The 22,678-nt window shown below is 36.3% G+C and overlaps 1 protein-coding gene across 2 annotated transcripts in view; it reads left to right on the top strand.

The window, feature by feature from the left end:
* The window catches only part of COL5A2 (collagen type V alpha 2 chain), a 373,443-nt gene extending 353,499 nt beyond the window's left edge, over window positions 1-19,944 (top strand). The window contains exons 37-54 of one of the 2 annotated variants that reach the window (XM_027590566.2): window positions 69-122; window positions 564-617; window positions 1,048-1,155; window positions 1,274-1,327; window positions 1,867-1,920; window positions 2,618-2,779; window positions 3,409-3,516; window positions 4,453-4,560; window positions 6,013-6,066; window positions 8,058-8,165; window positions 8,704-8,757; window positions 11,439-11,546; window positions 11,946-11,999; window positions 13,007-13,114; window positions 15,131-15,422; window positions 16,370-16,557; window positions 18,588-18,827; window positions 19,501-19,944. In XM_027590566.2, coding sequence (XP_027446367.1) covers window positions 69-122; window positions 564-617; window positions 1,048-1,155; window positions 1,274-1,327; window positions 1,867-1,920; window positions 2,618-2,779; window positions 3,409-3,516; window positions 4,453-4,560; window positions 6,013-6,066; window positions 8,058-8,165; window positions 8,704-8,757; window positions 11,439-11,546; window positions 11,946-11,999; window positions 13,007-13,114; window positions 15,131-15,422; window positions 16,370-16,557; window positions 18,588-18,827; window positions 19,501-19,647 — 2,055 coding nt within the window. In that variant the 3' untranslated portion in view covers window positions 19,648-19,944. The remainder of the gene's footprint in view (window positions 1-68; window positions 123-563; window positions 618-1,047; window positions 1,156-1,273; window positions 1,328-1,866; window positions 1,921-2,617; window positions 2,780-3,408; window positions 3,517-4,452; window positions 4,561-6,012; window positions 6,067-8,057; window positions 8,166-8,703; window positions 8,758-11,438; window positions 11,547-11,945; window positions 12,000-13,006; window positions 13,115-15,130; window positions 15,423-16,369; window positions 16,558-18,587; window positions 18,828-19,500) is intronic. The other variant, XM_027590567.1, reaches the window with a different exon arrangement.
* Window positions 19,945-22,678: the final 2,734 nt, after the last annotated feature.

Raw genomic sequence — 22,678 nt, 5'->3', positions numbered from 1 at the left:
AGTGCCCTCCAGGTGCGTTATGTTTTGCTCCTGCTTTGGACAATAACCATCTAACGTCTGCTTTCTAGGGTGAACCTGGCCCTCGAGGTTTAGTTGGCCCTCCCGGCTCCCGTGGCAATCCTGTAAGTGACAGTATTTTGATTGTTTTTTTTTTTTTTTTTAGAGTGGCAATGAGCAGGAAAACAATTCATCATTTTGTCCTGATATTTATATAAAACCATGCCTGTTGGTTCAGGCTATTTATAACTTCTTAGTTTTCAGAGTTTATTTCACTCATTAAACTCAAACACTTACCAGTCTTGTTATTTGTATGCAACCTATTAAATCTTGGTAAGCAACTCATTTACTAAATAATTAAGAAACTTTTTAGAGACTTCAGACCTTGGAAATTTTGTTCTATGGCCCTTATCTCTATATCACCCTTAAAAGTCTTCCTCAAGAAATACATCTAATCATCTATCTCTACATTTCAAAACACTGTAGGTTTACATAATTGTATTTTTAAATACTGTTCCCATTTAGAATAAAGTGTGAAAGCTACAGTAATCTTTGTTTTATCCTAGGGTTCTCGCGGCGAAAATGGCCCCACTGGGGCTGTTGGTTTTGCTGGACCTCAGGTATAATTTTCAAATATCTCTAATTTACAATGAACACTCTTCTTGTGATAGCAATAAATTTAATTAATTATCATTGTCCTGTGTGTTGAAGGTATATTAAAGATGCTGGAAAGTTTATAGTTTTCTAGGCAATATTCTCATTTTCAATACATTCTTTCATACATTCTTCCACAACTGGCACTAAAATGGATGGGTTCACACTATTTCAAATTCTATACTTATTTGGTATAATAAAAATGTGGTAGGATAACTTATGTTCTCAGACTGCCTTCAAAGACCTCATTAGGGCATTTTCTTCTCCTGTGCTCTAATACTGAACACAAAGCACCATTTAACAATATATGGTTAAATGATATGTTGGTAATAATTACTGTCGAATAGCTTGTCTATAAGTGTTATAATTGATTGTTTATTTAAACAATTGATGTAGGGTCCCGATGGGCAGCCTGGAGTAAAAGGGGAACCCGGAGAGCCAGGACAGAAGGGAGATGCAGGCTCTCCTGGGCCACAAGGTCTAGCAGGATCCCCAGGCCCTCATGTAAGTGGAAAGCAAAGCAAACACCAATAACCTGAGTCACATGCCCAATGGTGAGACTTTGTGTTTAGCCCATGTTGCTTTCCTTATAGTGACCTTTTGTTCATGTCTTTCTATGTAGGGTCCTAATGGTGTTCCTGGACTCAAAGGTGGCCGAGGAACTCAGGGTCCACCCGTAAGTTGCTTTGAAACTTTGGGAATTACATACAGCTAGTCATAGACACCTAGCACTTCATGGCCATTTTAAAGTTAATCTGAAGCTGTAACAACAGGTTTTTACTTGTATAAGTAAACTGTCGTGGAAAGGGCACTTAATTGGAGATCTGGGTTGCAATTAGTTTTATGATCTTGGAGACCCAGCTGCCTCCCATATAACATAAAGAATATATTACCTATGGAAGAGGTGAGGAATAATGGGGAACCACTCTACAGGACTCTGTGATGCGAAAGATTAATGTGATCCTAGCATGAGCCTTGAACATACTTGTATGTGTTCAAGATAAATGGAAAGTAGAAAGAGAAAAATAGCATCCTTCCTACTGATTAATGCAGATCCATTCCCAAAAACATAGCATACAAGAAAAAAAAATCTATTGTTTATAACAAGGAAGGGAATCTAAAGCCTAAGCATCCCTGTGAAAAAAAAATAGATCCCAGAAAGTATATGTAATTAATAGTTATTTTGAAATTGTTTATATGATATTGTATTTCTAGGGTGCTACAGGGTTTCCTGGTTCTGCTGGCAGAGTTGGACCTCCAGGCCCTCCTGTAAGTCAATTCAGTAACTCAAATCATTGGTAGTGGAGTAATCACCCATACAAACACATGAAAATACACACAAACACACATATATACACATTATATAGATACACATATATATTTGAGTTACTATTTATTCTTTTATTTAATCTCTTAATGACTTGTTAACCCATGTTAACAACCATTATCCTAGTAATTCATACACACTGGTATCCTGTCAAAGTAAATTCACCTTTAATCATCCAGTGTTTCCTGGAGGAACTTATTTACAAGTCCTTTTTAGCCCCAGTGTTTGACTATTATTCCATTTCGGTACTAAATTCTAATGGTATTGTGTGCTAATAACCATTTCCTTCAGTTAGGAAGCATCTCTGAAACTTTGTTTAATAAATGTTATTCTTTCATGATAAGATCAGGTCAGACAGAATAAAATGTTATATATTCACTGATGGAGCAGAGGCTTAAGAAGTTTAAAAATTCAAGTTAATTTCAACACACTTTTGATATTGAGTCAAAGGTAATTGTCTGCAAATAATTTAGATTTCCTCCTGGGAAATGAATCTGCAGCTGTGTTTTGTTTAATTTTGTTTAAATCCACTCAATGACTGATTATCTAACAGGAAAAATGGACCTGAGAGGCCACTGCATCACGTCTTCTAATGTGGCTTCCACTCTGCCATCCTGGGTTTCTTTCTGTCTTTACTAGGGAGCTCCAGGACCTGCGGGGCCCTTAGGGGAACCTGGGAAGGAGGGACCGCCAGGTCTTCGTGGGGACCCTGGCTCTCATGGGCGAGTGGGAGATCGAGGACCAGCTGGCCCCCCTGGTGGCCCAGGAGATAAAGGAGACCCAGGAGAAGATGGGCAACCTGTAAGTTTGGCATCTTGGTTTGCGGCCACCTCTATTAGAGATATTTACTGATAGATATCCATAATATTCACTGCTGAAAAGAAACTATATACATTAACCTGGGTGCTTTCATAAATCCTTAGGCCCTATATGTTTTAAATTTACACTTCTCTGCTCTAGAAAAAAAAAAGTATTTGTAGAAGTGTAAAACATAACAGTAATGGGCGTGGTGTTCAAAAACTAAAGAGAACATCTGTGCTGTATAAAGACAGTTTTTTAAAATACGTTATTTTATTTGATATCTAAATGTCTCGAAACACTAATGTGTTAGGTTACTATTTCTTTTCTTTATTTAAAAAGTTTCTTTGTCTTTTTAAAAAGAGGAAAAATAGTTGCCTGAATAGTTACCTCTTTCATTCCTTCAGTATTCACATTACTCTTCAAGTTTCTTGGAAATCAATGAGCTGCTTTCACCTTTAAACAATGTTAGAGGCTCTGTGTGGAGTATAAATTATGACTACTCCTATGTAGTATGCTTTTATGAAACAGAATTGTTTTTTTGGTCTGAAAAACCTATAAAGCTGTGATCTGGTCCTTGCATATGGTTTTATCCTGGAGGATTTCTAATTATAGTTTGTCTTCAAAATTAGGGTCCTGACGGTCCCCCGGGCCCAGCTGGAACCACTGGACAGAGAGGAATTGTGGGCATGCCAGGACAGCGTGGAGAGCGAGGCATGCCCGGCCTGCCGGGCCCAGCGGTGAGTGGCCATGTCGGTCAACATTTCATCTGATTATGTGCAATATAATTTGCGAAGAGAGAATTTATCTCTTATTTCTTAGTAGATTTAAAGTCTTTTTTAGACACAAATTCTGAGTATCGTAAAAACCTTTGACTTTGAATGTCAAATTCTTTACTTAAGCACCTTGCAAAGTCTTTGAAAAATATATTTATTTAACCCGGGGACCAGAGAAGTAGACAAATAAGGATATGGATTTTGGGTGATTCAAAATCTTTCCTCAAAGATTAAAAATACCCATGGAGCTAGAGAAAGGGGATAATCTCCTCTGGTGAGTAGGTAGCCTCTTTTTAAATAAACATGCCTAACCAAAACATCCATATTTCACAGTTCAGAGGGCAAGCTTTCATAAATCATCAAAGGGAAGAAGTAGTTGAGCCAAAGTAATATTGGAGGTGAAAGCGGGGTGAGCGATAAAGATAGATTCTGAAAGTAATCTCCTGTTCCCTGGAGGGTGCTAAGAACCTCACATTCCCTAGAGTGTGGATAAAAGTTTGACTTACTCTTAGCTTTGAAGAGATTAAATTTTACCACTAAAAGTTTACATGCTTGTTGGGGGGGGGTGATGTTTTTATATGGAATGTAGACAGAGAGATGTACTGCTGGGACCTTGGAACTGGGGGAATGTGGGTAGAGATCTGAAACCAGCAAACTCGGAGTTAGGGAAGATTTTACTGTTACCAGAAGTGAGCCCAGCACCCAGAAGTACAATCTCCCAATAAGATAGTGAAACCCAAGTGCCAGGATACAGAAATAAAGTGAGTATTGTGGGATAATGGATAATTAATATTATAGAAGGAGGGACTGAGGTGCCATTTGAATAAACGTAGACTTTATCTAAACTGGCTTTCTTACATTTCTTCAGAAGTGGTTGACATATTTATATGCTTATTTCAGGGCACACCAGGAAAAGTAGGACCTACTGGTGCACCAGGGGATAAAGGTCCACCTGGCCCCGTGGGACCCCCGGGCTCAAATGGCCCTGTAGGGGAGCCTGGACCCGAAGTGAGTCAAAATAACTCTCCTCTTGTCATCTGGGTGTCATGGGAACAGCTTTTTTTTTTTTTTTTTTTTTTTTAGAAATCAATTTAGAAATTTAGAAATTTAGAAGTTTAGAAATCGATGGTGCATTTGACTGGAAGTTTCTCAGTGATGTTATTTGATGTACTTTACTTCCCCAGAGAGTTGTCTACGTGAGGACAGAAAGAGAAGGTAATAAGCACTGACTTCATCTAGTCTGGAGCCAAGGATTTTAGTTGATTTAGGTTGTTGCCAAATTGTTTTGAAGGTGAAAGCACACGTTCATCCATCTTCTTCCTTGTTATTTCATTCTATAATGGTATATTTCTCAAAATTGCCAAGTTTTGTGGTAATAGGATTAATATGACAATTACAGCTTGTGAAAAGAGAAACGTAAGGAGAGATCATTCTACTTAAATATCACTATGAAGTAACATTATGCATGTCGTGTTCCCTGAGTCTCATTTGAGAGGAAATCAATTTTTGAAAAGTGATTTGAGAAGTTATACATTGGTGTCTCCTCCGTTCAGTGCTTTCATGGGTAAATCACCAGACAGTGTCACATTTTCTTGAAATAATCAATACCTTTCAGGGCAATTTTTCATCAAATGATAAAAACATAGTTCTGAAAAAAATCAAAGTAATGCAGGAAGAGAAGAATGTACATTGTAAAAAGTTATTTCATATCTAAACCCAGTTGCTTTATTTTTAAACGTCAAGGATTTTGTTTCGATAAGCTTAAGATATGAAAGGGAGGAAAACCACTCACTGGTGATACAAACAAAACATAAAATTCGAAGAATAAAATTATTGCCTATGTATTTCAAAGGATTTGAGGATTTTTTCCCCCTGTTTTAAAATAAAAAATAGAAATGAAGAATTTAGATTAAATGCAGGACACATTCTGGGAGTGCCTGGGGTGGGCTTCCCTGGTGGTGGGGCTCCTCCATCTGGTGCTGCCTCGTCTGGGCCCACCATTGAAGAGGTTGATTAAGCCAACCTGAGCATAGATTTAGTATTGTTCCACCAAAGCACTGAAGGACCCAAATTTATAGCAAATTCCATGATAGTTCTAAAGTTGAGCTGCCATAGTAAATAACTGGGCATTCTTAATGCTTGAATATGGACTATGTGCACAGGGCAAGGAAGTAACATTGCACTTTCTAAGCACTGGATTGTAAGTGGAAAATGCAGTGTCTTCTATAAAACTGTATTAAAATTGGCACCAAAAAAACGTAAGAACGTGTTAATAATTTTACAAGCAATTCCAAGTAATAGAAAACATGGCAGAAGACTTTCTTCTACTAAAATTTCCATAAGTGCTAATTTATACTTTATGGAAGAGAGGTGGAAAACATGCTGTAATTCTTCTGGCAATTGGAATGAGATTTTTTTCATTACTCAGTTAACTCATTTTTCAAACATGATTCTTTATAGGGTCCAGCTGGTAATGATGGTACTCCAGGACGGGACGGTGCTGTTGGAGAACGTGTAAGGGCAGTTTCACTGATTAGAAAATCAGCAGTAATGTAAATTTGAAATCTTTGTAATACTAACGAGTAAAATTTACCCTTTCTTTCAGAGCTCTGGGGCAGCCCCGATTTTCCTGATAGTAGCTACCTTTTTTGTAGTGTCATAATTTAGATAGATCTTGTCAATGAAATGAGATTTGAGTACACAGCAAAGTGAGATGGCATTTCTTATTAATTGTAGGAAAGCACATTGCTTTCATATCTGGTGCAACATGAAGGCTTTTGATGAGGATACAGATGAAGTAGCCTAAATTTCAAACTCATTCACAAAAGTATGGAAGCAGAAATAGAGCTGGGTGATATCTAAATTTCTCTACTCCTCTCCTCAAGGGAATGCCCCATGAGAAAATAAACCATGTGGCTTTCTACATATTGTATATCCTACGATGTGTTCTAAATCTCATGACTTATGCTGATCTGTGAAAATATCCCCAACTTTTTCTGAAGTCCCAGTCCCTTTGGGTTAGTCACACAGTTGTCTCATATCAGTCCACAGAAGGCAAAAAATCAGTCCCCCAGTCTAATGTCTATTATGACACAATGACTCTTTTCACTCTGAAAGGTCATCATGTAGCAGAATGGGCTCTAAAGTCAGACAGACTTTGACTGGAATCTTGATTCCCTTAAGTAACCAGCAGTGCAGCCTTGAACAAATATTCTAAACCTCAGTTTTTAAATACTTTAAATAGGATTACTACTTATTCCACTGGACATTTGTGCATTAAATAGCATGTTTAGAGTATCTAGTAGGCGCTCAAAAGAAGAGAAAGAAAGAGTTTTGAGGAATCTTGGAATAAGCCCTCCCCCCATCTATCATAAAGCCAGGGAATGCAAATTCTCTTGGCATGTGGATTTTTCCCTTGGTCAGTATACATTGTACAATGCAGTAGTCTTCAAAGATTTTGCAGATGTATTCCCTGGTATAATTTTGAAAATCTAAGAACACCTATGCACAATTTAAGTTGCCATCACATTTTATTTTAGTCATAGGTTTACATAGTTGGAAAGGAGGTAATCGTTGAGGTAAATTCTAAATGTGCTTTCAATATATATTTTTTCAAAATCTTGTATTTGCCCATTTAGCTTATCCAGTGTATTACATGCCCATTCTCTAGCCTAATTGCCAAGGTTTATCCTGGTTGCCAAACTGATCAGTCAAATAAGAACTTCTGCAGCAGAATAGGTCTGACTCTATTTTTCAAGTCAAATAATTATGATAATACCTGTTCATATGACAATAATCTTACCTCTGACTTCCTAAGGAGACAATAAGATTTGGAGCCTTGTCATAGTTGGGTCACCTGGATAAAATAAGGAGCAGCCTCTTTCTTTCCAAATACCTCATTGCTTTATTCTCAAGTGAACTGTGCATTCTGGAAAAGTCCTTAGTTTGGTGGCCAAAGGTGTTCACTCCTTGGGGGCACTACACCATAATAAGTTTGCAGGTAGATAAGAATGCTTTTCCTTTCATAAAATGGGAGAGGGGTGATTATTAAAGAGGTAGTAGGGAAGGATACTTCAGATCAGTTCTCTGAGAGAACACATATGGAGTTGAAAATCAAGACAGTGGTTTCCTTAAAATTTTCCCAGTTTTCACACTCTGGAAAGTGTTTATCCCAAGTGAAAGGATACACTTGAAGACTGCTTGGTGTAAGAAACATGCTAAATTCTGGAGGTGACACTGTTATACTCCAGTAATCTTGACTGTGGGAGCCATAGGGTAAAAGTGAGGGGAGGGAGGACATCTGAAATTGGGGGAAATATTCTTATTCTTTTCAGTTTGATTTATAAGTAAATATAAGTAAAATATTTAAGTAAAATATAAGTTGAATAATAAAAATCAGGTTTAAAAAAGGTATATATTTTCTTACCATGAATAGTGTGAGTATATAGAATGCCATTGGTTTAGGATAAATATGAAAAGAATAATGCCATGGTTATCCTCATCAGGGTGATCGTGGAGACCCTGGACCTGCAGGTCTGCCAGGCTCTCAGGGTGCCCCTGGAACTCCCGGCCCAGTGGGTGCCCCAGGAGACGCAGGACGGAGAGGAGATGCGGTAAGGAGAGTCCGTCTCATCCTGACAGTTACAAACATCGGTGTGCCATGTTGTGAGCCACATGCATGCCCGCACAGCATCATATAAGCACACTTGATTAAGGACTCTAAACAAAGAATGATAAACAGCCACTTATGACTTAAACTGCTTTAATGTTAATGGAAAACATTGGGTTTCTAATGGATATTCAAAAATCCCGATGCTTTGAATTTCATCATCTAAAGATGTTGCGATTGATGGGAAAGGTAGTAAGTACGCATCATGGTAGATTTAAGCAAATAATGTCAGTGCGATGCACTCAGGATCTTCAGTCAGTGAAGTCAGTTAATGAAATTGACTAAAGAAGTGTCATTGAGGTTGTAGTGAGCACATCCCATGCCTAAGGACATTAGCTTGATTTTAATCAATTAGACACAAGAATGTGCACATAGATATACATAAACATATGTAAGTATCCAACTTATATATTTTTGAATCCTGTATCTATATAGTATATGCATATTTTTTACACACTAATTTTTGTGAAAATTTCTTCTAGGGTTCTCGGGGTCCTATAGGACCACCTGGTCGAACTGGAAAACGTGGCTTACTTGTAAGTTCTCTGTTTTTCTTTAAAAATAAAAATCTTCTCACATAAAATATATATACTCTCAAAGAAGCACAATCTAAGATTCATAAATGAAGATTGGCAAGTTCCTCAAACTGTGGACAAAAATATTAACTTAATATCCAGAAGTTTGTATTTGTTTTTATAATTTTAACATATGTCCTCTGAATTTCACTGTGAATTCTTTCAATAATCAATAAAGACCTTTAGAGTCATAGGTTTCTCTCAAAATAATAGTAATCTTAGTGCCCTTTTCAGAGATTTTCTAGAAATCACATAGGAAAATGGGTTTGAAATCTCTTTGTAAACTTGAAAAGTGCTAGTCAAATATTTTTTATTTTCAGTTAGACTACCCTGCTCATGTTCTGATCTTTTTGCTATTTGCAATTACTTCCAGGTTAATGATTATCATATAGATGTTTTACTGTGAATGAATCATCCCTGATGGCAGCCTAATAGGCCATGTTCCTTTCACACTCATTATATAAATTAATAGCTATATTATGAAGAAAAATTATAGCCTTAAATTCATGGCTATTATTAAATCATAATTCTCAGCTTTGATTTGAGCCTCACTGGAGAAGATTTCATAGTTCTATGGCATGTCAAGTGAATGATTTTCTAACTAGTTACAAAAACGAGGTGGTTTATTTTTCATGATTAAGTGAACTTTAGTTAGTAATTTAAATAGGTGCTTTCTGGTTTAGTTTATTTTCAATTATGAAGTTTTAGGACACCCCAAAACAAAAGAACCTCTCTGCTGTGAAAACATTCAGGCTGATTTTAGTATTTAAATTTGCATTACTAATCATGGAACACTACATCAAAAACTAATGATGTAATGTATGGTGATTAACATAACAATAAAAATTTTTTTAAAAATTTGCATTACTATATAAAATATGTAAAAGTAACTAAGATCTACTCTTATTTTTATTATAAAAAGATTCCCGTACTGTTTGACAATTAGGATGTCCAAATAAAAAAAAGAGAGAGAACCAAACAAAAAAGCAAGAAACTAATAAGAAAATAATTAATCTGAGAGCCAGTCTATTTGATGATATTTTCCATTCTCCAAAGTCAGATTGATAGAGTTTGAATTATCTTTTAGGAAAACTAAATACAACAGAAGCTGTCCCTATAGTAGTTGACCCTATGTAGGCCTCTTGTCTGTTTACTGTGAACCACTGGATTCCTGAAGTTGCTCCTATTTTCTAAGACTTTAAAAAACAAAACAAAACAAAACAAACAAACAAAAAAAACAAATAAAAAGGCAGCCCAAGACTGATCAGATTAATCTGATAATTTCTACCTCTTCTCTAGGCATAGCTTCTATCCTACAAGAAGATGCTTAATTATTGCTTTTCTCTTTAGTTTCTCAGGATCAGGATTGATGGATTTGGGTACAGATACTGCACATATAAGGATAACAAGCATCTCTTTAGAGGAGAGTGGCTTAATGATGATATTCCTCTTCCATTTGCTTAAACAAGGGTTTGCCAATTTTTTATTTCCCCCCCAAGCTTGAGATATAATTGGCATATAACATTATTACAGTGCATAGTGCAATGATTTGATGTATGTATATATTGTGAAATGATTATCACAAGTTCACAGTAAGTTTAATTGGCACCCATCATCTCACATATTTGCAAATTTTATTTTCTTGTGATGAGAACTTTTAAGGTCTACTCTCTTAGCAACTTTCAAATATGGCCAACTTCTTTAATATACTCCCAGCTGTCATATCCAGTTAGCTTATCTACATGTGCAAATTTAATAAACACTCCTTTCTTAGAGGTAACATAAGTAAATAAGAACTCATGTTTTAGTTTAAAAGAATCTATGTATGGTGGCAGTATTTTTACATAATGATATCAGCATAATATGTGAAATACAATCTTTGGAAAATGTTTCATATTGGTTAGATCAAACTTAATACATCATTTTAGTATGAATGCAGGGTAGGCATTTAAAAAACTGAATCTTTTGGAAAGCATTATTATATATCTTATGTTTTTAGTGATCACCTTCATTCCTTGGGGAAAATAGACAAAAACTTCTAGGTCTAATTCTATTTAGATAAGTAACTATGTTAGTTCATACAGTAGTTCCCCCCCCCCCCCTTATCTGTCATTTCACTCTGTGGGGTTTCCGTTACCCGTGGTTAACTGCAGTCAGGAAGCTAATGATCCTCCTTCTGACATATCATCAGAAGGTCAGTAGTAGCCTAACACTACGTCACAATGCCTATGTCATTCACCTCACTTCATCTCATCATGTAGGCATTTTATCATCTCACATCATCACAAGAAGAAGAACGGTGAATATAATACAATAAGATATTTTGAGAGAGAGAGAGCACATTCACATAACTTTTATCATAGTATATTGTTGTAATTGTTCTATTTTGTTATTCATTACTGTTAATCTCTTAATTTATACCTAATTTATAAATTTAACTTTATCATAGGTATGTATGTAGAGGAAAAGTCATAGTGTATGTAGTGTTCGGTCATCCACTGTGGGTTACGGAACACATCCCCCATGGATGAGGGGGGGCTGCTGTACAGGATTCAAAAGTGTAGTAAATACAACTGTAAAAATTAACATTGCAGTAAATTATAGTCTCACCGAGCAATACCATGTCCTGACCCAATTTTTAGGGACCCCAAGGACCTCGAGGTGACAAAGGTGATCACGGTGACAGAGGTGACCGAGGTCAAAAGGGTCACAGGGGCTTCACTGGTCTTCAAGGTCTTCCTGGACCTCCTGTAAGTTATTCCTTTAAGTATTATTTGCCTTCCATGTGAAAATACACAGGTATCTTGACAGGAATATTTATTTGTAAATAAAATGGTTGGACTTTTTATATATTATTTTTAATTTGAAAGCATATCTTGAATATTTAATTACCCAGTTACCCATTGTAATTTGCCATATATCAGCTGTAATTTTGTAGGAAGAAATAAAGCAAAAGGACGTATGTACCATTACTCTACAGTTTAGTATTAGTCAACTCATGTAGACGTCGTAGAGATTGATGACTTCAGGAAATTAGTTTATCCTGCTAAAGTCAATGACCGCACATTTTTAATCATTTTTAAAAGCTGAGAATGGCAAAATGTAGGTGTAAATATTTTGGCAACAGTTTTTACTTTTTTCCTACTTAGGGTCCAAATGGTGAACAAGGCAGTGCTGGAATTCCTGGACCATTTGGCCCAAGAGTAAGTAACAAAGCTACTAAGTTGCAGATGTAAATAACCACAATGCTTTTGGTAACATAGTGCTAGGGCTTGAGTATCATTTTTATAGCATTGAAGCTGGAGTTGGCCCAGGTTTTCTGAAGCTGAGAGCAAATGTATGAGACAAACCATTCAGCAATTACCTTTAAGTAGAAATATTCTGAAACATTGCTTCAGGGGCCCACATTAAAACCTTTTACCTACTATGTATATACTGATCTGTTACTTGATTTTGTTAGTTTGTGTTCATTGAAATTTCACTGAACTCTTTAAGGAGATATAATAGGACTTACTATGAGGTAGAAACAAATTTTGAAGCTGGATATGTTTTTTATTTTTTTCCTTTAAGTAATTGAGATACTTTTTCAGAAGTAGTTTGCGTAAGGCTAATTCAGAAGCAAATCATAAAATGAAACCAATATTTGAAGCTTTTCAAAATGCTGCATTGGTATCAGTGCTGCCTCCAATAGGTCATTAATGTCAAGACAATTGACACACATAATTACTTAGGACAATCGTGGGAAGAATTTCTGCTATGTCTAAATACAGTGTAAATAAATCATACATAACATTGAGAAGAGTAGTATTAATATAACTAGGACGTGATGAAATCCTGGGGAATAAGCACATAAATTTAACTTATATTAATCACTCATACCTCTGCCATTTTCTTAGTCCTAATTAATTAAATTTCTAATTAACTTTATAATACATGAGATTTGATGAAACAGCCTTCTTCCCATAAAAGTGGATGATCAGTCCAGTAAAGTTTTTGACTGATGCTGGTCTTTTACCATGTATGGATGTTGGAGAATCCAAGTGTGATCAAACAGTGAACATTAAGGAGCCAGAACTCCATTGATTAGTCAGCAGGACAATGAATGAGAAACCACTGTGATAGCTCTGTAAGGAAAACAGTTCTTGGATTAGACAGTCATTGTAAAAAGTTCTCTTCATAGAATCTAAAATACAGACCTTGTTTCTGGCAGGGTCCTCCAGGTCCAGTCGGTCCCTCAGGTAAAGAAGGAAACCCTGGACCACTTGGGCCTATCGGGCCTCCTGGTGTGCGGGGCAGTGTTGGAGAAGCAGGACCTGAGGTAATCACAGGGGTTTGCATGCAAGAAATGCTGTTGGTTGCCAAAGCTTGGACTCTACCCAAGGAACATCTGTGCAGCATGGTGGACAAGAGATCGAAAGGACTCTGGAAACAAACCTAGAAGTCACGCAAGAACTTACTTGTCCATATGAGTAACTATTTCAAGTATTTTACAAATTATTCAGAGCATATTAAATTAGAGTCCAAGCTATGGAAGCCTTGACTTCATGTGACACCGATGAGAGAAAATAGCAGGTTATGATTGTATTTATAATTAAAGTTACAAAAATGTCACTTTGCTTTAAATGGCAATATACTAAACGTGAGATTGATAAGTATAGTCATTCAGGAAAATTCTGGAAAGGGAAAAGCATGAAATTAAAGTTTTGCTCTATGGAAAATGCCATTCAGAAAGGATTTAAATTAGAACTTCTTATAAAAAATTCCAATAGTATCAACTTGGGAAACATCAGGAATTTGGGAAACATGCTCCTATTTTTGCCATGCACACGTGTGCGTGTATGTATGTGAGTTTACGCATCCCTCTGTGCTGTTGCTTCCTCTTTGGTCTTATTTATCTTTCCCCTTTTATTCTGTCTCTTCCCTTTACTGATATTACCACTAAACCAAATATTTATTATTTATTATATGGATGGAACAGCCTTGTTTTTCCCATGGTCAAGAGGAATGTTTCCTATCTATTTCTCTGGGAATGGAAAACAGCTGCAGAATTGGAATACCTCTGACTTATGTGGCTCTTGATTGACTTTATTCTGTGGTTCGGTGGTCCTTAGTAGAAAAAAAAAATCTCTTCCACCCGATTAGCATAAAGGAATGCGTAGAATCACGCTATGACCTTAAAGGGAAAAAACCCAACGGATTTACCAGTCTGTTGAGGGTGAGGCCAGGTTGGCAGTGTGAAGCAACTTGTTCAGAGCCACCTAACACAGTGAGGTTAGTATAGAGCTCCAGCCCTCTGACAGCCAGCATTGTGCTCCCCACCTGACAGGTGGACTACACACCCCTGCAGGCTGTGCCCCGATCCCCTCAAGTTGCTGAGCTCTTCCCTGGGAAGCAACTGATAGCGAGGATCCACTGCTAAGCACTTTCTGTGCTTATGTCCCTATTACTCCAATAGTTCTTGTATGGCAAGAAATGTAAGAAAGCTGTTTATTTTTGTTAATAAAAAGGCTAAAGAGAACTTTATTCAATTTTGTTTAGTACAGAGAAGTTTGATCTATACATTAATTAATGCACATAAAAAGACTTCCTGTACTTTCCTCTGTATTTGGAAGTAGGGGAAAATTCAGGGTGTTTCTTGCGGGTATTTCCTTGACATAGATGTGAGGTCTTAAAGAACTAGCACCCACAACTCCTCTGCATCTCCTCCTCCAGCTTCTGTCCTTAAGTCCTTTTGACATATTTTAGTTTGCCTTGCCCCAGTTTGGAAATGAATGTACATATCTACACATTCTTAACATAAAATATATTGCATCTGCAAGATAAACATAGGAGCAAATATTTTATGCTTTGATTTTTATTGGTCTCAGATGCTGGCTTGCAGATATGTTGCCTGATAAAAGTTATGCATCATTTCTCATGCTTGGAAAGTTACACGAGCAGACCAGAGGCATCTAGTTTTAAAAAAGTCAGAGGTCAGGGGTGCCTGGGTGGCTCAGTGGGTTAAGCTTCTGACTTTGGCTCAGGTCATGATCTCAGGGTCCAAGGTCAAGCCCCATTAGGGCTCACCGCTCAGTGGGGAGTCTGCTTCTCCCTCTCCCTCTAGAGGCCCCTCTCCCTGGCTCATACTCACCTGTGTTCACGCTCTATCTCTAATAAATAAATAAATCAATCTTAAGAAAAAAAGTCATGAGGTCACAGATCTGTTGGTACCATCAAACTGGGGTATCGCACTGTAACTCCCCACATACAAGTCTCATCAGTGCCTTTGTGTCCAGTTGAAACACAAAAACAAAAAATATATATTCGCTGCATTTCTGGTTGTTTTAAAAATTAGGGTCCTCCTGGTGAGCCTGGTCCACCTGGTCCCCCCGGTCCCCCAGGCCACCTTACAGCTGCTCTTGGAGATATCATGGGTCACTACGATGAGAGCATGCCGGATCCACTTCCAGAGTTTACCGAAGATCAGGCGGCTCCGGATGACAAAAACAAAACTGACCCCGGGGTTCATGCTACCCTGAAGTCACTCAGTAGTCAGATTGAAACCATGCGCAGTCCTGATGGCTCTAAAAAGCATCCAGCCCGGACGTGTGATGACCTAAAGCTTTGCCATTCTGCAAAGCAGAGCGGTGAGTAGATACCTCCCCATTTGAGCAAGGTCCATTGTTTCTGATTGTGTTCTCAACTGCATCCCTAAATATTTTACTGAGTCTCTACTTAAGTGACAGACACAAGAAGTAAAATGGCAAACCTGTCATAGAATTTATGCTTTAGTGGTGGGGACAGTCAATGACGTGAAAAATTATAGGATGAGATGATAAGTATTATAAAAGAGGGCATACTCTATTACTGATCCCATTTCATGTAGTTCCAGAGATAAGTTATAGCATTCTAATTATAGTTCAACTCATTTACTTACTTTATTCATAATCTTGACAATATGCTATTTTATTAGATTCCAATTATATTTTCCTTTAAAATATTGGCTTTCTAAGTTTAATGAGAACACATCCATTTTGGCAAAGCCATGTAATTATTGTGGATTATCTCTTTTTGGTATAGTTTTCTAATCTGTAAGATGGGTATAGTGATATTTCCTTCCCATGTCTGTTTTGAGCCTTCAGCACATGATGTGGCAAAGTGCCTTAGAACAGGGCCTGGCGCGGTGCCTGGGTGGCTCAGTTGGTTAGGCGACTGCCTTCGGCTCAGGTCATGATCCCAGGGTCCTGGGATCGAGCCCCGCATCGGGCTCCCTGCTCAGCAGGAAGCCTGCTTCTCCCTCTCCCACTCCCCCTGCTTGTATTCCCTTTCTCGCTGTCTCTCTCTGTGTCAAATAAATAAATAAAATCTAAAAAAAAAAAAAAAAAAAAAGAACAGTGTCTGGCAATAGAAAGCACTCAAATGTGTAACACTTTTTCCTTAGCTGCAGAGTATTTCCTGAACTGAGATACTCTCTCTTAAAAGAGTCCTTCATCAGTGAGTTCATATCTTCAAACCCTCTGTTAATTCTTTCAAAGACTCATCATCATGTTTGAAATTCTCTTTATTTAGCATGTACTTTTATTTTGGAAAATAGGTGAGTACTGGATTGATCCTAACCAGGGATCTGTTGAAGATGCAATCAAAGTTTACTGCAACATGGACACAGGAGAAACATGTATTTCAGCAAACCCATCCAGCGTTCCACGTAAGACCTGGTGGGCCAGCAAGTCTTCTGACCATAAGCCTGTTTGGTATGGTCTTGATATGAATAGAGGATCTCAGGTAATTTAATATACTTTCTAAAAATTATATTCTTTGCTTTTCATTATTTATTGTATTTTATTATTTATTTAGGACTATGCTATTATTTTTGACCAGGTTTATTATTACATAAATAAATTTTACTATGAATTATATTAACATAAATTTTGAATGATAATTTTCCCACTGATGGAATGTGGAAAAGTAATTGTTTTTACTATTAGTACTTTTAATGCTTGTGACACTGACTGTGGAGTATACTTAAAAGGATCTTGCCACAGTTGAAAGACATGGATTATATTTAGCATCAGGAGAACTTGATGACTAGCACCTGGATCTCTTGCTGACTTTGTGACCTCAGGAAGTCACTTAAGCTTTTGGAGGCTCAGTTTTGCCATTTTAAAGTGAAAGTGATGGGGCGCCTGGGTGGCTCAGTCGGTAGAGCCTCTGACTCTTGGTTTTGGCTCAGGTCATGATCTCAGGGTCCTGGATCGAGCCCTGTGTTGGGCTCCATGCTCAGCTGGGGCGGGGGGGGGGGTCTGCTTGAGGATCTCTCTCTCTCTCCCTCTCCCTCTGTCCCTCCCTCCACTCATGCATGCTCTCTCTCTCTCAAATAAATAAATTTTTAAAAAAATTTTAAAAATAAAGTGAAAGTGATAATATTTATCTCACAGTCTCTGTGTGACTATAATAAGCTTAATATATTATTTAGTACCTGGTAAGCTACAAAAAAATATTAGATAATTACCATAATAGTATTTTTAATAATTAGATCACTATGTAAACTTTGTTGTATTATTTAAACTTAAGGCATTTTTATAGTTACAGTTGATCCTTGAACAACACAGGGGTTAGGGAGAAAAATCAGTCAAAAATCTATGCAGTCAGAAATCCTCATACAACTTTTGACTGCCCTCAAAGTTTACTAATAGTCTACTGTTGACTACAAGCCTTATCCATAACATAAACAGATGATTAATACATATTTTATAGGGTGTATGTATTACATACTATATTCTTATAATAAAGTAAGCTAGAGAAAAGAAAATGCATTAAGAAAATCATGAGGAAGAGAAAATACATTTGTAGTACTGTATACTGTATATACTGAAAAATTAGGTGTGTAAGTGGACCCAGGCAGTTCAAACCCATGTTCTTCAAGGGTCAACTGCATATGAATTCTTTTAATATTTTTAAGTCCATTCTCCTTTATGTTTCTTTCATGGTCCTGTATTTTGATTCTCAACCAGCCTTGCCACTTCCTATTGTAATATGAATATTTCATTCTGGATCTCCTTATGGCAGCCTAACTACAATTTTCCTCTCACCTCTGCTTCTGATCTTTCCTCAGAACACATGTTCATAGCAAACATAATGAGACATTATGGATGTGTATAGGATATACTAGACTCTACCCTTATTTAATGAGTAGGAAATTTTAAAAGTTAAATATACCCAGTTGAAATATAACTTAATTAATATAATATATAAAAGGCTTAAATAGGAGCATTGAAAATAAAATTCGAAATAGAAGATAAGTAGAAAAGAACCTGTAGGAAAGTATTTTTGATTATCTGTTTTTGTTAGCTAATGGAAAGTTTGTAATTCTTATTTCCTCTAAGTATGTAACAGTGGGTTTTAAAAGATTTTAAGCCAGTAATTGAGTCCCAGTTCTTATTATAAGTAGCAATAAAAACAGGGAGTTATTTTTGATACACAATTAAGTCAGTGCTCAAGTATAACTTCTAAAAAGCAATATCCAAGACTTTTTAAACAAATAGAGAAGCAGATTTCAAAAATACTTAGATTTTCTCTGATGAGTTATAATTATCATTGGTTTCATTACCTTTTGTTTGGGATTGTAAGGACAGAGGTCCTTACTTGTGAATATTCATAGAAGTTCCAAAATATTTTTATATATAGGTAAAGTATGTTGTTATATGAAAAAATAAAAGTAATATTTCTCAAAACTGATGTCTGAAATAAAAACAGACACACACACACAGAGGGCACTATGAAACCCATATAACAAAGACTCTTTGTTTCTGTAGTTTGTTTATGGAGATCATCAGTCACCTAATGCAGCCATTACTCAAATGACCTTCTTGCGCCTTCTATCAAAAGAAGCCTCCCAGAACATTACTTACATCTGTAAAAACAGTGTAGGATACATGGATGATCAAGCCAAGAACCTCAAGAAAGCTGTGGTTCTCAAAGGGTCAAATGACTTGGAAATCAAAGCAGAGGGAAATGTTAGATTCAGATATATCGTTCTTCATGATACTTGCTCTGTAAGTACTTTTGACTTATATTGATCTGGTTGAAGAAGAAATATATTTTTGATAAAAATACTGTCATGGCAGAAGTGGGGGCAATCTTACTCCCACTTGTTTATACTTGTTCTTTAGGGTAAACATAAATGTGTGTTAGTCCATGAAGCACAGTAGAAGTTTTAATACAAAATAACTAACAAAGGACTGGGTCCTTGGGATTTAACCCAGCTTTTCTGTAAACTCTTTGGTGGTTCTTCTGCAAGTCACTTTATTTAATCTCAGTTCCAGGCCCAAAATTCCTCGATTCTAAAACATATTCGTTCTGAGATACCCCTTACCTTTTTCACTGATTTGTATGTCTCCTCACTTGCATATATAGATATAAAAGGGAAAATATTTATTGATGAATTATAGTTTCATTTGTGAAGAGCAAAAAGGCTTTCATAATTTATGTTAGTGACCATTTTGTTTGAAGCTGTAAAAGAACAAAAGGCATTTCCTCAATTTAAACATGAGGGAAATGCCTGCCAACCATGCCAGGACCTAATTTGACGTTAGCAGTACTCTTAATTTTAAGTAGTGCTCTAAAAATCATTGCTTTCACATTATAAAATTTGGCTTGGAAATTTATATCTAACATCTTTGGAATAACTTGTCTATACCATTAACCCGTTGCATCATTTAATTCCAGAAACGAAATGGAAATGTGGGCAAGACCATCTTTGAATATAGAACGCAGAACGTGGCACGCTTACCCATCATAGATCTTGCCCCTGTGGATGTTGGCAGCACAGACCAAGAATTTGGCATCGAAATTGGGCCAGTTTGTTTTGTGTAAAGCAAGCCAAGATACATTGACTATGAGCACCACCCCCGCCATCAATGACCACCCCATTCACAAGAATTTTGACTGTTTGAAGCTGATCCTGAGACTCTTGAAATAATGGCTGATCCTGCATCAGCATTGTATATATGGTCTTAAGTGCCTGGCCTCCTTATCCTTCAGAATATTTATTTTACTTACAATCCTCAAGTTTTAATTGATTTAAAATATTTTTCAATACAGCAGTTTAGGTTTAAGATGACCAATGACAATGACCACCTTTTAAAAAAGTAAACTGATTGAATAAATGAATCTCCGTTTTCTTCAATTTATTTCAATGTAATGACAAAGTTGCTTAGTATTTATGAGAAAATTCTTCTTCCTGGCAGGTAGCTTAAAGAGTGGGGTATGTAAAACCACAATACATGTTTATTTCACTTGGCTGTAGTTTGAAAAATAGAAAGTAGTGCCCTTCTGTGACCTCTCATTCCCAGATTATCAATTAAAAATGAAATCAAAATGTTTATCCTTGTGATTGAAACCCACATGCATGTCTTGATATTGTTTAACTACCATAAAAACTCTTTAAAGAGAACTTTGGGGAAAAAATCAGTTTCTCAGTGTCTTAAATGGAATTTTTAAGTAATATATATTCAGTGGAATTTCTGGAAAACAAAGTGATCTTAAATTTTTGTAAAGTGTGGTAAGTTCAGACTTTTTTGTCATTCAAATTTAAAGGTATCTTTCCCTCTTGACTCTATCAATGTAGATAGAAGTTACATGAGTATACCATTGAATACATTTGCACTTTCTTGTTTAAGAAGACATTGAATGCAAAATAATTTACACGTACAACTTTATAAACATATGTCCAGGACCCAAAGTCGAGAGTCTTCCACATGTACAATCTCATCATCCTGAAGCCTAAAATGAAGAAAAAGATTTAGAAACTCAAGTTGTGGAGCTGACTCTAATCAAATGTGATGATTGGAATTAGAACATTTGGCCTTTGAACTCTCGTAGGAAAAGTGACCCAACATTTCTTAGCATGAGCTACCTCATCTCTAGAAGCTGGGATGGACTTACTATTCTTGTTTATATTTTAGATACTAAAAGGTGCTATGCTTCTGTTATTATTCCAAGACTGGAGATAGGCAGGGCTAAAATGTATTATTATTTTTCCTCTAATGATGGTGCTAAAATTCCTTCTATAAAATTCTTTAAAAATAAAGATGGTTTCATCAATAGCATTTGTGAAAAAATAATTGTTAGAATTCCCATTTCTGAAAGAAGGAGCATTGTTCCAGTGCCTTTTCATTGTTCATCTGTCATACTGTATCTGGAATGTTTTGTGATACTTGCATGTTTCTTAGACCAGAACATGTAGGTCCCCTTGTGTCTCAAGGGTTTTTTCCCCCTTAATTGCATTTGTTGGCTCCATTTTTATTTTTTCTTTAAAAATAAACAGCTGGGACATTCCCAAAGGCCAAGCCATGCACACAACTTTAGTCATGTATCTCTGCAAAACATCAAATTAAATGCACGCTTTTGTCATGTCAATGGTTTTCGTTTTGTGAAGTTCCTTTGAACATATTAGATCCATTTTACTTCCAATGGTGAAAATTAAAGTGTTGTAGTATCATTTTTTGTCATTTGTTTAAAGGATAAAACAACAAGTACATTCCATTGTGTATATAATGGCTCAGAAACGAAAATCAATTTTCAACATCACCCACAAAGGCAACACGACACTAATTATCACTGTCTATGCCCTTAAAAATCTCAGGGTAGTATTATTGATAAAAAGAGAAAAGCAACTGATTTTTCATGGTTGATTAAACTGTGATAATAAAATGTATGCTTCAAAGTATATCACATACGAATTTAACCTAAATGATTTCAGTGTTTTATTTTCAATATTTATTTCACAACATTGCTTTTTCCCAAATTGGTTATTATTTGAGCTCCACATCTTCCATTTGAATATTTATGTACCTGAAGACATTTGTGAGTTTGGTTTGTATTAAAACTTCCTTAAGGTCCAACCTACACAGGTTGTACAAGTTCAGATAGATGAACCAGAAATATGTGGTGATTCTGCTAAGTCAAAAACACTAATAATCTCTAGCTATAGAAATACCAGCTCTTATTTGGAGCTCAGGAATGAAAGGTTGACCTAGGCAATTCCAAACACCCTCAAATTACTTGTCTGGGATCTAGATCCGTAGGTCCCACTAGACTAGACTAGTGGACTTCTTTACCTTCCTAACTGATACCTCAAACTCTACATGATCAAAAGTTGAAATAATCTACATCTGGGAAGGATGGTGACATTCATTGATTATGAATTTATTAAAAATACAAATGCAAACTTCCAAAATTAACAGAAATTAAGAAAAAGAAGAAAAATAGCAAAGAAAGCATAAAGAATGCTGAAAAAAATCCCAAACTCATAAAATTTGGCAAATCATGGCCAAGTTGAATGTAATTTATTCCAAATTGACAAGAGATTCAGGGAAATTGTAGACAACATCCCTTCTCAACAGAATCGTGTTATATGGCTGGGAGCAAGTGCAAACAATTCTGAGGGGAAAAAAAAGAAATACTGCAGAGTCCTTATCCCACTATGAATAAAGAGCATGTCAAGCTAACTGTTTTTCTTTGAAATTACGAAGATTTCAGCAGGGACTAAGAATAATCTCTTTCTTTTCTGGTTTTGCTTTTTTTTTCCTTTAATTTAAATTCGATTAATTAACATATAGTATGTTATTAACCTCTTAAAAACTAATTTTGGGGCTGAGTTCCAACAATGGTAAACCAAGGCCATGATATGGTATGACAACCACAAGTCTATGGAGCACAAGATGTGTCAGTAAGCTGATTTTTTATCAAAATGGGTGGCTTACCTAAGAGCAGCTTTTATTCCTAACCTCCTTTATCAATGCATCATTTTATCCAAATTTAGGTGTCAGCATTCCCCAGGGATCAGTCTTTTCCTATTTACCTTCGCACTCAATACTCTGTCATCACCCGCCCTTATCCATGC

The sequence above is a fragment of the Zalophus californianus genome, chromosome 3, assembly GCF_009762305.2.
Source record: "Zalophus californianus isolate mZalCal1 chromosome 3, mZalCal1.pri.v2, whole genome shotgun sequence".
Classification (NCBI taxonomy): Eukaryota; Metazoa; Chordata; class Mammalia; order Carnivora; family Otariidae; genus Zalophus; species Zalophus californianus.
Note: the sequence above shows the minus strand (reverse complement) of the source record. Positions and strands in the feature narration are given on the sequence as shown.